The 15,943-nt window shown below is 43.3% G+C and overlaps 1 protein-coding gene across 1 annotated transcript; it reads left to right on the forward strand.

The window, feature by feature from the left end:
- The first annotated feature begins 112 nt into the window (after positions 1–112).
- On the forward strand, positions 113–15,370 carry LOC118087558 (guanylate-binding protein 1-like). The gene is made up of 11 exons (XM_035120324.2): positions 113–279; positions 1,373–1,598; positions 1,790–1,917; positions 2,435–2,544; positions 3,235–3,434; positions 3,585–3,818; positions 4,252–4,532; positions 5,698–5,910; positions 7,034–7,136; positions 7,920–8,113; positions 14,568–15,370. The coding sequence occupies exons 2-11, from the start codon at positions 1,424–1,426 to the stop codon at positions 14,691–14,693; spliced, it is 1,764 nt and encodes a 587-aa protein (XP_034976215.1). The 5' UTR covers positions 113–279; positions 1,373–1,423; the 3' UTR covers positions 14,694–15,370.
- The last annotated feature ends 573 nt before the right edge of the window (positions 15,371–15,943 follow it).

A 15,943-nucleotide genomic window follows, 5' to 3' on the forward strand; every position in this document is an offset into this window, starting at 1 on the left:
TTCCAGCCTCCAGCACCTTCCCTCACCCCTCCTTCTATGGTCAGCTGAGAACAAGCAGTCCTGCTGGCTGGTTAAGACAGGAAACCAAAAGGGAAACTGAAACCTTTCCTTAAGCAATTCTACAATTCCAGTCAAAGCATCTAGTGAGGGGAAGTCATGTGAGCCCTACCATAAACAGCCACTGGAGTTTGCAGTCAGAGCAGAAGTGCTGTGAACTGCCCCAAGCATTCATCCTTTCCTCGACTGCTGCCAAGCCAGACCAGCCAGAAAATTCACTATGTGAGTACCACTTTTTCTCTCCACAGTCCTGCCCAGCTGTTAGCTTGAGAGAAACAGCCACAAGCCCTGGATTTCAGACTTTCAGGCTGGGGAAGGAATGCCTTGGGCCAAATCAAGGCAGGACTGGCAGGATACATCTTGCTGAGTATGGTGAAGCAGCAAATGCTTTCCATTCCTACCCCTTCTTGCTGGCTATGTAAGGGATTGAGCAAGTAGTCAAGTGATTCTGGCACCTGAGGCAGAAAATCCCAGAAAATGTCTGTTTTCCTCCCTGGCAGTGAAAACACAGTAAGAATAAATAAAAAATTTGCAGCCTTTTCCTGATGCACAAAAACAGCTGCCCTCCCCTCTACCTAATGATAGGGCTCATCCTGGAGTGAATGAATAGTTTCATAGTTCTTGAAGAAAAGCATTCAAAGATCCTATGGGCAGCCCTTCCTTTATCTAGCTAAAGGATGGGGAATCTCGGGTTCAGGTGCCAATGTTACCCTGTAGGCCAGGGGTCAGCAAACCTTTTCAGCAGGGGGCCGGTCTACTGTCCCTCAGATCTTGTGAGGGGCCGGACTATATTTTGAAAAAAATATCTGAACGAATTCCTATGCCCCACAAATAACCCAGAGATGCATTTTAAATAAAAGGACACATTCTACTCATGTAAAAACACCATGCAGGCCCCACAAATAACCCAGAGATGCATTTTAAATAAAAGGACACATTCTACTCATGTAAAAACATGCTGATTCCTGGGCCATCCGCGGGCCAGATTTAGAAGGCGATTAGGCCGCATCCGGCCCCCGGGCCTTGGTTTGGGGACCCTGCAGTAGGCCTTGGGACCACACCTCCTCTCCCCATGTTACACCTCTCACCAGCCCTGCTCTGCACTCTCCTCAAGATATTTTGCCTAACTGAAATATGTCCTTTCATTTTGATATTTTAAAATGGTAGGAGTCACTCACATTCACTGCTCCGGACCAGAAGCTTGCCCAAGAGGAAATGCCCTTGGGGAAAATGTTTCCCAACCTTGACCCAGCCTTTCCAGGGGAAATAACCTGAGTGCAGAAGCAGAGCTTGGAATTTCATTTTGTCTGTTTAGATTCCTCAGCTTCTTTCCTGGGCTGCCTTCTGAACTGCTCAGCCAAGCATCATGGAAGAGCCAATGTGCCTGATCGAGAACAACCCCAATGAAGAGCTGCGGGTCAACCAGGAAGCCCTGAAGATCTTGCAGAGCATCCAGCAGCCCGTGGTGGTGGTGGCCATTGTGGGACTGTACCGCACTGGCAAGTCCTACCTCATGAACAAGCTGGCAGAAAAGAAGAAAGGTGAGTCTGCAGAAGGAATAGGTGTTGGTGGGTAGAGACTTCGGGCTGGATGGGGCAAGCAAGGTACATTCAGATGTTACTTCATTTAGGTAACTGCTTTTTCAGATATTGGAGAATTCCACACTAAGAGGACCAGATTCTGAGGTTACTGCTGATCCCCTCCTTATTCCTGTCTCATTTGATCCCTATAGGCTTCTCTCTGGGGGCCACGATACAAGCACAAACCATGGGCATCTGGATGTGGTGTCTTCCTCACCCCAAAAAGCCTGACCACACCTTGGTGCTTTTGGACACAGAGGGGCTAGGCGATGTGGAGAAGGTAAGTTGGAGACACAGAGCAGCTATTGTATGGGGAAAGGGCCCTAGCTTAGTGCTAGGGCAGCTGCCTTGCATGCAGAAGGTCCTAAGTTCAATCCCTGATATCTCCAGGTAGGGCTTGCCGTTTGTGCCTCACACCTTCATTGTATACCTTTAGGTACCAGGCAAAAACATTCCTTTTCAACTAGGCTTTGGCTGATTAATATTCTACAGCCTTTTAAAAGTGTTTGGGGGTATTGTTTTGTTCTCTTTAACTATTTACTTTTGTTTTTACCTTTTATCCTAAGATCTTGTGATGAAGGGTGGTATATAAATCTTAATTAACAACAACAACTATACGACAGGAGAACAAGGCTAATCAGGAGCACTTTAACAGCTCTCAGGTGAGGAAGGTGAGGTAGTGCGAGCAGAAAGGGATCAGCCAGGCAGAGTTATTTACTGTGTGTGGGGATGCAGCCTAGGTGCAGATAAAGTGTGTAACAGGATTCTGCACTAATTACTTATATCCCACCCTACAGAGCAATACTGCGAATGACTCCTGGATTTTTGCTTTGTCCATTCTGTTAAGCAGCACCTTTGTATACAACAGCATGGGCACCATTGACCAATATGCTCTGGAGAAACTGCAGTATCCTTTGTACAAATGGTGTCAGGAAGTTCACTGCCAGTTTTCCTGCTTTGCAGTCAGAATAGATGGTGTAGATGCTTTTGGTAGCAATGTAGCTGTGTGTGCACACTGGGAAATGCCTCTTTGTACAGTACATACATTTATTTTCACAATACTGGATGGCGCAATGTAGGTCACAGTTAGTGGGGACACTGCACTGGTTTCCAGGAAGCACGAATGGACAAATTCAAACGAAGATGAACGAAAATGTGATAATAAATAAGACAGCAATTTTTAATCAGTTAGCTGGTTAGATTTCTTTGGGAGGGAAACAGCACTAAAAAAGACACCTCTCCAATCAGGCAGCAAAAATCTGTTAATTCATTTAAATGCAAGTCCTATTGATTTTTATCAATAGAGGGCAACTGCCTTCTTAAGAGAGTCATTCTGCCTTCTCGCACAAGGAATGCCTCTTCTAGTACTGTGTCTGCTATGTCGCATGCATACATCATCTGAAAATGAAGGAATTGTGCTTTTTGATTTGGATCTACTGTTTTTATCTAGAAGCAAGATTTATTTAACTGGGTGACATTTCTAATAAGGGGCTTAGGAATAGTGAGGAGGGATAGAGGAGGAAAGGTGAGAGGTGTTTGAGAGATTACTGCCCTGTGAAGTGGAAGAGGCATTGTAATTTCCTTAGTGTGATCCCAGGTATGTGACAGAGCTGACTAAGCGCATTAAGGTGAAGAGCACACCTGCAAAGGAGGGTGAAGAGGAAGATTCAGGTGACTTTCTCAGGTTCTTCCCAGCTTTCATCTGGGCTGTGCGTGACTTTTCGTTACTGCTGAAGCTGAATGGGAAACCTATCACCGAAGACGAATATCTGGAGAATGCCCTGAAGAGGAAGAAAGGTACTGAGAGTTGGAGGGCTCCTAGCCTGGATGAGTGCCGTATTTAGGACAGTGTGGGACGTTCCCCCTCACAGGGTGCCAAGCCAAGGGGGCACTAAATAATAGCAGCAGCAACAACAATAATCTTATCTGTGATTCTCTCTGTCTTAGACAACCCAGAGAAGTTGGACCTTGCCAAGAAATGCATACGCCAGTATTTCCCCAGCCGCAAGTGCTTTGTCTTTGACCGCCCGGCTTCAAGGCGAGATTTAGAGGAATTGGAGGACCTACCTGAATCTAAACTGAATCCTGACTTTCTGGTGCAGGTTCAGCATTTCTGCCGCTATATTCATGAGCAAGCTCAGGCAAAAGTCATCCAGGGAGGGCACACAGTGACAGGGACATGTGAGTAGAGGCAAAGGGCGTGGGTTGAGTGGCTCATGGGGAACCCTGGGTGGAGAGGATGGGGTTTCACCATGAACTTCAGTATGCAGCAGAAGGGTTTATGGACTGGAATACATTTTTGTTTATGGACCAGAATACTTTTTACGTAGTTGTTTTTTCTACAAGAGACTAAGGGTCTGTCCACACTTCCACTTGCCCCAGACTTTTGTACAATTTGTGCTGGACCATTACCACTTATCTGAGAGCTTTTTCATATATCCTGAACTATCTCTTAATTATAATAATAAATAATATTTATACCCAGACCTTCAGGCTATGTTTCCCCAGACACTCTGGGCCATTAGTTCATCATTTATCCAGTTTTACTCATATCATATTCAATCACATTAATACCTTATTAAACCATATTTCTCTCCCTTCCTACCCCTTGCAGCATTGGGGCACCTGGTGGTGACCTATGTGGACGCCATCTGCAGTGGGTCCATACCCTGCATAGAGAACGCGGTGGTAGCCTTGGCGCAGATTGAGAACACAGCTGCTGTGCACGAAGCCATTACATACTATGAAGCTGAGATGGAGAAACAGTTGAAGCTGCCCACTGAGACTATTGAGGAGCTGCTGGAAGTGCATGCCCAATATGAGAAGGAGGCTATTAAAGTGTTCTTGGCACGAGCCTTCAAGGATGTCAATCATGAGTACCAGAAAGAACTTGGGGTATGGGGATAAACTCACCAGTGGGCATGAGATAAGGGGCTCTCCATATCTGATATGGGGAAAACAAGAAGGATTTTGTGTTGGTTGGAAAGTTGGATACTCAGAAATGGGAGGTTCCTTTCTACAGGGCAGTGTATTCATTCCTGTCCTAGTTCAGAGACTGAGTAGCCAAGATGTCAAGGGATGAGATCCAGCTCCTTAGCACGGTTGTGTTGGCCATTGATTGGAGCTAGTTGAGTTGAGCTAAGATGCCCTCAGGAACACTGAACATCTGGCAGCCACTTGGTTTTGTTGGAATGAAAAAGTAACCCTGTTGCCAAGGGAGGTGCTTAGAATGAGGAACTAACTGTGGGAGAACCAGTTTGAGGAGAGGACAGAGGGTAGTAGAAGGGCCACCTTTTTCAGGCAAAGTAGACTTGCAGCAGGTCCTGTTATTTGAGGCCTTATCCACACACCTTTTGCCCTGCTCTTTCTGAGCTTTAAAGCACTGATTGTGCCTGGAAAGAGCAGAGGAAAGGTAAATGTGAATAACCCCTGGGTATTTTAGCCCTTCCATGCATCACTTCTCCTTCTGGGTTGACAAATGGGAAGCCAGCTGGCACTCAGCAGATTGGACTTTCTTATCTGTATCTAAGAGTCAGTTTTTCTCATGGATTTCAAGGGCATTGCAGCCTTCCTCCTGGGTCTCCACGTGCAAGATGCAAGCTTCTTTCTACCTTCCCCCGCCCAGTGGTATTTATGATAAGTCTAAAAAGCAGAACAAAAATAATAATAAAAATCCTTCCAGTAGCACCTTAGAGACCAACTAAGTTTGTCATAGGTATGAGCTTTTGTGTGCATGCACACTTCTTCAGATACTGGGGATATTCGGCATTCTGGGGGCTAACTTGCTTATTTGGTTGATGGGGCTGGGAGAGTAAGTAGAGCAACAGCCAACTTTTGGAATAAAGTCATTTTATTTCATACACTGACACACTTTGGAACCATGTTATCCGTTGCTTTCCCTTTGCACTGGTGCACTGGGGCTAGTGCCTGCAACAAGAGGGAACCCTGAAATCCCTGTAATAGGGAATATAGGACTGTTCTCCATTAGGAAGCACCATTTGCATCTCACCCTGTGTCCCCTTCTCTCTTCCCCTCCACTCTTCCCTCTGGTTTCTTTCAGACCCAGCTGCATGCCAAGCTTCTAGAGTTCTGTTCTCACAATGAGCAGGCCTCATCAGATCGCTGCCAGGCTGTGCTTACACAGCTGTTCGAGGACCTGGAAGAGGAGATTTGCAAGGGGAGCTATTCTGTGGCTGGGGGCTACCAGCACTTTCTGGATGACCAGAAGGAAAAGGTGGATCAGTATTACCTGGTGCCTGGGAAAGGACTCATGGTGAGTCAGACTTGTAGGCACAGGGATAAGAGGACATGCAACACACCCACAAACCACGTTTAGCTTCCCCCAGGGATAAATCCTCTCCTTATAACTATTTCACTGTTCCTTTGCTATAATAGGTTTCTCCAGAGCTGTCGCTCCATCCCAGTCAGCATCACTGTAAGAGCCACTGTGGTGCAATGGTTAGAGTGCTGATCTAGGATCTGGGAGACCAGGGTTCATAGCCCTACAAACCCGCTGGGTGATCCTGGCCCAGTCACTGCTCCCTTGCTATCTTGCCTCACAGCTTTGTTGCAAGCATAAAATAGGGAGGGCGAGAGCCAAGTACGTCACCTTCAGCTCTATGGAGGAAAGGTGGGATATAAATGTAACCCCTGCCTCACTCCCCTGCCTTGCCTGCACTTTGCTCAGCACAATAACCACATTTCTCCCAGCACAGCTCTGATCCTGAAGTGAGTCAGGGTGGGAGAGGATTGCTTAAAAGGACAGTATGCCTTGGGGTAAAGCAGAGGAGGAAATGTCTTTTTTTGGATAAATTACATCTTGCTTTAATTGATTAATGAATATCCTGCCTTTTCTTCAAGGAACACAAGGCAGTGTGAGTTGTGTTCCCCCTACCTTTTTCTTACAGCAACCCTGTGGGATAGGCTGCTAGGGAGAGAAAGAGAGAGAGACTCCAAGATCGCTTCATGGCTGTGTGGGGGACCTGGACCTGGACCTCCACAGTCTTAGTTATACACTTGAAGTAATACACCTCACTGTCTCTCACAGACCCAGCTTAGCTCCAGATGTGATTGGGCCATTAATCTAGATAAAGTACAAATGGCTACCCTGCCATATCTAGTCTGGCCTTCAGATTTTTGCAGTGTCTTCTTTACTGTAAAAATAAAATAAAATCCTTACAGTAGCACCTTAAAGACCAACTAAGTTTGTCATTGGTATGAGCTATGACAGACTTGGTTGGTCTCTAAGGTGCTACTGGAAGGAATTTTTTAATTTTGTTTCGACTACGGCAGACCACCACGGCTACCTACCTGTAACTAATTCTTTACTGCATATAGCTTTGCATGAAAGCACAAAGCCAAACAATGCCTCAATCTACCCCTCTTCTCCTCTTTAGGCTTCCCAGGCCCTGCAAGACTTCCTGAAATCCAAGGAGGCAGCAGCCCAATCCATTTTGCAGGCTGACCGGACCCTCACAGACAAACAGAAGGAGGTTGAAGGTGAGCCCCAGTTCAGAGACCGTACAGACCCATAACAATCTTGGCTGGGATAGTTTTAGCCTCCTCCGTCTGAGGTGGGAGTCCCCACTTCCTATTACTTTTGTTAGTTCCTGATTCCTACCAATTCCCAGACCTCAGAATGAAAGCCAAACTAGGAACATATTGGAGGGTACAATGATCAGACCTGCCATTTAACAAAACAAAAAAAAATTGTAGTGGCCATTGTGGAGGGGTGACTTTGACCGAGACCACAGGATGGAAGAGGAAAATGTTGCTGGGAAGATTCTTGTCATCTGATCAAGGGAAGTGGGAAAGGCCCACTAGACTGAAGTTCATTAAAATAACGATGTGACTTTCAATGATATGATAATTTGTAAAAGCTGGTTTTTTTAATATAAAAAAGCCCTGATACTGAGCTCTCACAGTAGCCCAGCTGAAATGTGATGCAGCCAAAAAAAAAGAACTGATGGTGCTGTATACTGTTAAGTACACACCAATAATAATAATAATAATAATAATAATAATAATAATAATAATGCTACATGCATACCACTCGTAAAGCACATTCCCTTCCCTAAGAATCTTGGGAACTTAGTTTGTTAAAGGCGCTGGGAATTGTAGGTCTGTGAAGGGTAAACTAAAGTTCCCAGAATTATTTAGAGGAAGCTGTGTTTTTAAATTTGATTTCAATGTATGTACACAGCCTCCAAATACGCTAATGCAGCCTTTGCCAACCTGTGTCTTAATGTACAATTCACATTCACCATCTCTCTTTCCCTCTAGTGGAGCGAGTCAAGGCTGAAGCCTCTGCCCGGGAAGCAGAGTTGCACGAGAAGATGAAAGATGAGGCTGTCCGGAGGGCCCAGCAGCAGGAAAAGAGTTTCGAGGAGCACAAAAGGCAGCTAGAAACAAAAATGGTGGAGGACAGGAGGAAGCTACTGGCAGAGCATGAGACGGTGATGAATGCAAAGCTCCAGGTAACAATATCCATAGTATTGTAAGCCTGATCATTTGTGCAGTCTTGCCGATCAGAAGGTCGGTGGTTCGAATCTCCACGACGGGGTGAGCTCCCGTTGCTCGGTCCAAGCTCCTGCCAACCTAGCAGTTCAAAAGCACATCAAAGTGCAAGTAGATAAATAGGTACCGCGACAGCGGGAAGATAAACAGCGTTTCCGTGTGCTGCCCTGGTTCGCCAGAAGTGGCTTTGTCATGCTGGCCACATGACCTGGAAGCTGTACACCAGCTCCCTCGGCCAATAATGCGAGATGAGTGCCGCAACCCCAGAGTCGGTCACGACTGGACCTCATGGTCAGGGGTACCTTTACCTTTTACCAGCTTTCACTAAAGAGGCCAGAGTCCCATAAGACACTATCTATGCATGCAATTTCTATGCATGTATTTTTACCCCACTCTTTAGCCAAAGAATGCCTCCTGAGCAGCTCACAACAATCAGTAATACAGGTGAAACCTGGAAAATTAGAATATCGTCAAAAAGTGCATTTATTTCAGTAATGCAACTTATTATTTTTTATTTCTATATTTATTTTTACAAATGCTTTCTTTTGGAAATTCCACAGTAATAAAACAAATAGTTACAATAATACAAAAATAAACATCACTATTACATTTCATTAATTACATTCCATTTATAATTGACCCGCCTAACGACAAATAATTACAATCACAACAAATAAAGGCTTGACATATCTTGCTTTGCATGTCATGCATCTATCTCATATATTGGTTTCACCTTTTAAGTTGCATTACTTAAATAAATGCACTTTTCGATAATATTCTAATCTTCTGAGTTTCACCTGTAAGCATTCAGGCTTACAATCTAAAAGATACAGCACAAAAAGAAAAGGGATTGGGAGGGAAGACAAAAAAAAGCAACCCCAGGCACTACTACTTACTCACAACGTTCTTTTGAGTCTTCTTTCTGGCAGAGAAGAAGGAAGGAAGCTTGCTGCTGCTGCTACTGCTACTGCTACTGTCTCTTTGGATGGTGGATGGGGTCTGGTTTGTCTCTCTTGCCATGGTTATTTTTTCTGGAGACATGTGACCATTGGGGAGCTCTATAACATACAGTGGTACCTCGGTTTACAAACACAATTGGTTCCGGAAGTATGTACTTAACCAGATGCGTACTTAATCTGAAGCGAACCTTGTTAGGGTTAAAAGCAAAGTCAGCAGAAACTGGTTGAGAAACTTACACATAGAGACCAAGGCTTAAACAAATGCTTGGTTTAATGGAGAAAGAAAAATAACAAAAATTAAATTAGGCTTGCACAAAATACCCACACAACCAAACCACCCACCAAGAGCACACTGGGAAAACGCCCAGCACAGAGGCAACACACAACACCCCTGATATACCCTGCATCATCAGCTTCACAGCAACACCTGCAGAGCCCCAGTCATTAAATCTTTCCTGACTCTTAAAGGTACAGTGAAACAATAATGACACTTTTACACAATCATTCAACATATCCCCTGCAGTTCATTATTGTGAAACAGAGACAAACTTTGTACATGTCTTTCATGCGCAACTTTTGGAAGTGCTTTAGTAAAGATGTCTGCAACTTGTCTGTCACCGGGGACATATTCAAAAACAATTGTTTTGTCAGCAATCAAATTCTTTACAAATTGTAAACGTAATCTCAACACTCTAGTGCGCTGTGTGTTGGTTTCTGAGCACAGGATAGCAAGTCCACTCTGGGAATCGAGATAAACTTTTACTGGGAGTGATGCTGGCATCTTTAAGTCTTCAAATATTTGTAAATACCACTCTATATCACGAATGGCCTGAGTACAGGCATATAACTCACTTTCAGTTGAAGAAAGACAATTAATCGTTTGATTCTGTGCTTTCCATTCAAAAGGACACCCATTATAAAAATAAACCATACCAGATGTACCTTTGTAATTATTTTGCTCTACAGCATGAGATGCATCACAATATATTTCAAAACCTTTGTCAATAGATGGTGTAAATTCCAACCTATAATGTTTTGTGTGTTTGAGGTACATCACCACTCTCTTAAGAGCTTTGAAGCATTGGGTAGTGGGTTTTTCTACAAATTCTGCCAGAAAATGAAAAGCATAAGTTACATCTGGCCTTGAAACTCTTTGAATAAAATTGAGCTTGCCTATGGCAGAGCGATACAAAGTTTTGTCAGAGAACGTGTTATTGCCATCTGTAAAAGTGAAACCACATACCATAGGCGTTTCTTTCCCATTTGCATTCTTTAAACATAACATTTCAACAAGATCATCTATTTTTGCATTTTGATGAATCAGATAAGAACCATTTTTGCCTTCTTCAATTTGCATGGATATATAGTTTTTAGCTTTGCCTAATTCTACCACATCAAATTTTTCTTGTAACAGTGACACTATCTGTGTATATTCATGTTTAGTTCTTGTAGAAATTAATATATCATCTACAAACACACATAATTTGGTCACAGAATTTCCATTTTCTTTTGTAAATACACAGTTATCTGCCTTGCCTTGTGTAAAACCAAAATTCAGCAATTCCTTCACTAAAGTCTGATGCCAGTTTTTACCACTCTGATGCAAACCATAAAGAGATTTATTTAGTTTGCACACTACTCCTTTAGTGGTGATTACGCCATCAGGGACACGCATAAAAATTTGTTCTTCTAAATCTGCAAACAAATAGGCAGTTTTTATATCTACATGATAGACAGAATGTCCACGCTGGGATGCATCTTTTAACAAAAGCTTAACAGATTCATATTTTACGCTCGGTGAGTAACACAAATCATAGTCTTCACCTGGGATTTGCTGGAAACCTCTGGCTACTAACCTAGCCTTGTACCTTACAACTTCGTTTTTATCATTCATTTTCACTTTATAAACCCATTTTGAATCAATAACTCTCATGTCTGGAGTTTGTGGTACAAGAGACCAAGTGTTATGCTCTTTTAAAGAAGCTATTTCAGCATCCATAGCTTTGTACCAATTTACAGCTTCATGCAAAGGTAATTTTTGAACATCGTTGTAGCATTTTGGCTCAAAAACTGCTTTATTGGCATACACAGTATATAACTGCTCTTTTGAAAACCGTCTTGGTTCCTGTCTCTTTCTGTCTGAACGTCTTAGTCCTGAAGAAGAGCTAGGCCCTTCAGAATCAGTAGAACTATTTGGACTTCTAGCTTCAGACTGTAAATTGCTATCATCAGACTGTTGAGACTCTTGTGGGCTTTTCTTACTCTCAGAAAACTCAGAAGAACTTAACCTTTCTTTAGGTGTCTGTGTCTTTAAATTTTCAAACAAATCACCAGACACAACAGGCTTTTCGTCTTCAGATTCACTAGTATCCCCTGCTCCAGCTTCTCCCTCTTCTACTTCTACTTCCTCCTCATCAGCATTATCTAAACCATCACTATCTTGAAAAATAGCAACTCTATTCCAATTTACAGTTTCAATCATGCTTCTGGTAATATGAAATTTGCCAGTTGCTGGTACATAAACTCTGTACGCCCCCTGCTGGTAGCCCATAAACTTTCCTTGAACACTACGCTCATCCAACTTGTGTCTAGCAGGGTAGTGAATAATAACGTCTGAACCCCAAATTCGCAGGTATTTCAAATTAGGGCGTTTTTTAAACAACATTTCATAGGGTGTAACATTTAAACTAGAATGATAGGATCTGTTTTTAACAAAAAGATAGGCATGAAGAGATTCCGCCCAATATTCTTTCCCCAAATTAGCATCATGCAAGTAAGTTTTAACACCTGCCTGCAAATCACGTTGCACTACTTCTACAATCCCATTCTGCCAAGGACTTCTAGGGCAGGACAACTCGTGAACAGTCCCCTGCGCTTCCAGGAAATGTGAAAATTCCTCAGAAACAAACTCTCCCCCCCTGTCAGAAAACAAATGCTTTATAGGTTTGTTAAAGTGGGTTTTTACCCAGTTGCAAAAAATCTTGTACTTCTCAAGTGCTTGTGACTTTTCAGCAATGGTGTAAACAAAACAATATCTGCTGTACTGATCAATAAGAGTAAGCCAATATTTTGAATTTCCTAAAGAAGGAGGGAGTGGCCCTACTAAATCACAATGCACGCGTTCAAATGGCTCTGTTACTTTCCTGCCTGAGCATTTACCCTTTCTTGCAACTTTTATCTTATTCTTACAACAAGATACACATTGCATATAGTATTTACATGGCTTTAAGTTTAGTCCATCAACAATCTTCTCTGTCTTTATCACATCTGTGAAATTTAAATGTCCCAAAAGTCTATGCGCCTCATGAATACATCCGGAGTGAGGCTTTACATTTCTCAGCCCCTGACTTGGCTGGGTTACTCTACAGTTCACAGGTGGCTGTGAATGCTTTTTAAAATATAGTCTATATAAACCTTCAGACTCTCTGGCATACAATACACGTTTTCCCCCTTTGTAGAACTCACATAGTGATTTTGTGAAGCACACAGTTACTCCTTGGCGTGCAAAGCAACTTACTGATAATAAATTGTCCACTGATGGGCAGTAAGTGCAATTTGCTATTGTGATGTTCAAGGAGTCAAGTTTCACAGTACCTCTGCCAAGCGACTGTAGAACGTCGGAGTTGGCCAGATGAATGGTGCCAATTTCCTCTTCGAAAGAAACAAACAGACTTCGGTCGTTACAAAGATGAATTGACGCCCCGGAATCTACTACAAACGATTTCCACGTGTCATCTTTAATTACTTTACGACCTAATTCACGAACATGGAATGCTCGCGGCTCACGTCCATCTTTACGATGTGCTGCCGACTGCTGGGTTGCTGTCTGTGATTTACGAAATGGAACAGACCCTGAAGCATTTTGCTTTTTAAATCTGCAGTCCCTCGCAAGGTGCCCCTGCTTTTTACAAAACCAGCAATGCTTGGAAGTTTTGAAAGCAGATGAATCACCACAGACTTGCATACGGCGTTCCTCATTATTTTTAGAAATAGGAGTGCTAATCCCACAAGCCTCCCTTCTGTCCAGCTCGCCCATCAATCTTGCTGTTACCCCTTCCACAGTTAATTTTGCTGGAGGTACAGCAGATATCTGACTAGCTATGGCATCATAGTCTTCACCAAGAGAACAAAGAATAATAAACACATATTGAATGTCAGTTATATCTACGTCTCTTTGAATTAGTTCGCCGCGTATCGCCTCCAGATGTCTTAAATGTGCTGCCAGGTCGCCTCCAGGCTGCAGCCTTGTCTGGTACAGGCGTTTAAAAAATGTTAGAGCAGACGCTGACTCCTTTCTAATGTGCACTGCCGTAAGACTGTCCCACATTTCTTTGGCAGTCTTCTTATTTCTTATATACACAACTTGCTGATCACTAACAGACAAGTTAATTAATGCCCTTGCTTTAGCATCACCTTTCGACCAGGCATCGGTCACAGGAGCAGGAGGGTCCTCGGTCACGTACTTCCACACATCACGGGAAGTTAGAAGTGCTTCCATGCGAAAGGACCATAAACTGTAGTTCTCGGCCGTTAGTTGCGGGAATGTTAAAGCCTTCTCAGCCTCAGCAACACGGTCTGCCATGCTGGAACTTTTCAACCACCAGCCCACAAAACCGTTGCAGCAAAAAGAAGGAAAACACCTTTCTAAACCTTTCTCCAAAAACTAACATGTGCAGTTCCACGCTCAACCACTGGGCCCATAACCAAGATGTTAGGGTTAAAAGCAAAGTCAGCAGAAACTGGTTGAGAAACTTACACATAGAGACCAAGGCTTAAACAAATGCTTGGTTTAATGGAGAAAGAAAAATAACAAAAATTAAATTAGGCTTGCACAAAATACCCACACAACCAAAACACCCACCAAGAGCACACTGGGAAAACGCCCAGCACAGAGGCAACACACAACACCCCTGATATACCCTGCATCATCAGCTTCACAGCAACACCTGTAGAGCTGCTCCACAGCTGCAGAGCCCCAGTCATTAAATCTTTCCTGACTCTTAAAGGTACAGTGAAACAATAATGACACTTTTACACAATCATTCAACAAACCTTCCCATTGAAAGTAATGGAAAGTGGATTTATCCGTTCCAGACGGTTCGTGGAGTACTTAAACTGAAAATACTCAAACCGAGGCGTACTTAAACCGAGGTATGACTGTACATCCTTCAGGAATCACAGGGCCAGTTTGTGCAAGATGGCAGTCATGGCCCCATTCTAGTTGACTGAGGATGCCTGTGTCATCTTGAGAGAGTCTTCAGGGACCTAACATTAGGGGAAAGAAGCAGTTGGATTGGGGGCATATGGAGAAGGGAGGAGGAAGCAATTGCTCACCTGTCTCAATTCACCACCTGAATTGGCCTAGCTCTGTCCCCATCTCTTCTATTGCAGTCTCCATCTTTGCTCTGTGGTGAACTGGCATTGACTTTATTCTTTATCCCTGCCATTTCCTTAGGAGCAGAGGCGGCTTCAGGAAGAAGGGTTCCAGCGAGAAGTCAACAGGCTTCAGGGCGAGATCCAGCGCTTGAACTCTGTGATGAGACAACAGTCGAGTGGGGGCTCTGGATGTGTGATCCTTTGAAGCTGCTGGGATTTCCAAAAGGCCCTAAATGGATGAGGGATGGGATGGAGAGGAGAGATCTACTTTGTATCTGGGCTCACTGAGTACGTAGGTGTTTTTGGTGTGACTTTTTTGTGTGCAAATGAGAAAAATGATGGCATTTAAAGACAAAATGGGTGAAATTTAACAAGAAGGAAAATCTGATAGTTGATTGTATTTCATTGGTATAATAGGGTTCATGCCTGGTAACCTTGTCTTAACTGTTATGTTTATGTTACAAATGGTTCTAGCTGCTGCCTTCCAAGCATTTGCATACCTGTGGATTATTTATTTTGATTTTATTTTACGTCTGTATTTCTTCGACAGTGATTTATGATTGTATATGGACCATGTATATTGCCACTAGATCCTGTTTAATAACAGTGCATTTTGCAGCACCTTATATAGCACTTTTTGGAAAATTAATAAAAAATATGAAAAATAAATCAGAATCGGCCTTGGGTGGAGGCTTCTCTGTAAAGGTAAAGTGTCTCAGCTTGAAACAATCTAAAGACAAGACAGTGTGTGGAAATTTTATTGGGCTTGGATGTGGGGAAATCGTGTTCAGGCTATGAAGCTCCCATGGATGGGTTTTAGGAAGTGTGGAGGGAATCGCCCCCATATACATTTCAGATGACATTATTCACTAGAAGCACCTTTATTTCAGGCAAATCTGCTGCATCTTTGCATTGACTGGCTGTTGTGAACAATTCCTCCAAAGTTCTTGATTGCCATTAGTCATAGGCAAACCACACCAAGTATGGACATCATATTTTCCCCAGGGGAATCAGACTTCTGCCGCTTCTCTCTCATACACAAACACACCTTTGCTGCTGGAGAGCACACTTCAGCTGTGGATATTTGCAGGCATAGCTGCTTCCCATCATCTCACTGACTGCTAAAAAGGTGATCTGTTCATTGTTTTTCAGACAATTAACACTTCCACACTAAGGTCTGCCAGTGCTGTCCAGACATGGGTATTCCACGGTCAGGTAGAAGCAGAATTATAAATGTCCTCATAATCAAATTGACCCCAAATTATGACCCCCAAGGCCTCAGTCCTGGTCTGTCGTTGCCAGTTTTGACCCCATGAATTTTGACCCCATTTTATATGTGAAATGAAGAGGGCTTTTTTGTCCCAACGTGAATAATTTTACACTTGAATTGCATTTGCCATTCCACCACCTCACTTTGAAGAGGTCCTTTTGGAACTCTTTTGTTCAGATTTGTTG

Source organism: Zootoca vivipara, chromosome 6 (genome assembly GCF_963506605.1).
Source record: "Zootoca vivipara chromosome 6, rZooViv1.1, whole genome shotgun sequence".
In the NCBI taxonomy this organism is placed as follows: Eukaryota; Metazoa; Chordata; class Lepidosauria; order Squamata; family Lacertidae; genus Zootoca; species Zootoca vivipara.

Excerpts from the sequence above, each read along its gene's own strand:
- LOC118087558 (XM_035120324.2), top strand. The coding sequence starts at position 1,424 with ATGGAAGAGCCAATGTGCCTGATCGAGAACAACCCCAATGAAGAGCTG. Across the intron at positions 3,435-3,584 it reads TGCCCTGAAGAGGAAGAAAG|ACAACCCAGAGAAGTTGGAC; the intron begins GTACTGAGAGTT and ends TCTCTGTCTTAG. Across the intron at positions 7,137-7,919 it reads CAAACAGAAGGAGGTTGAAG|TGGAGCGAGTCAAGGCTGAA; the intron begins GTGAGCCCCAGT and ends CTTTCCCTCTAG.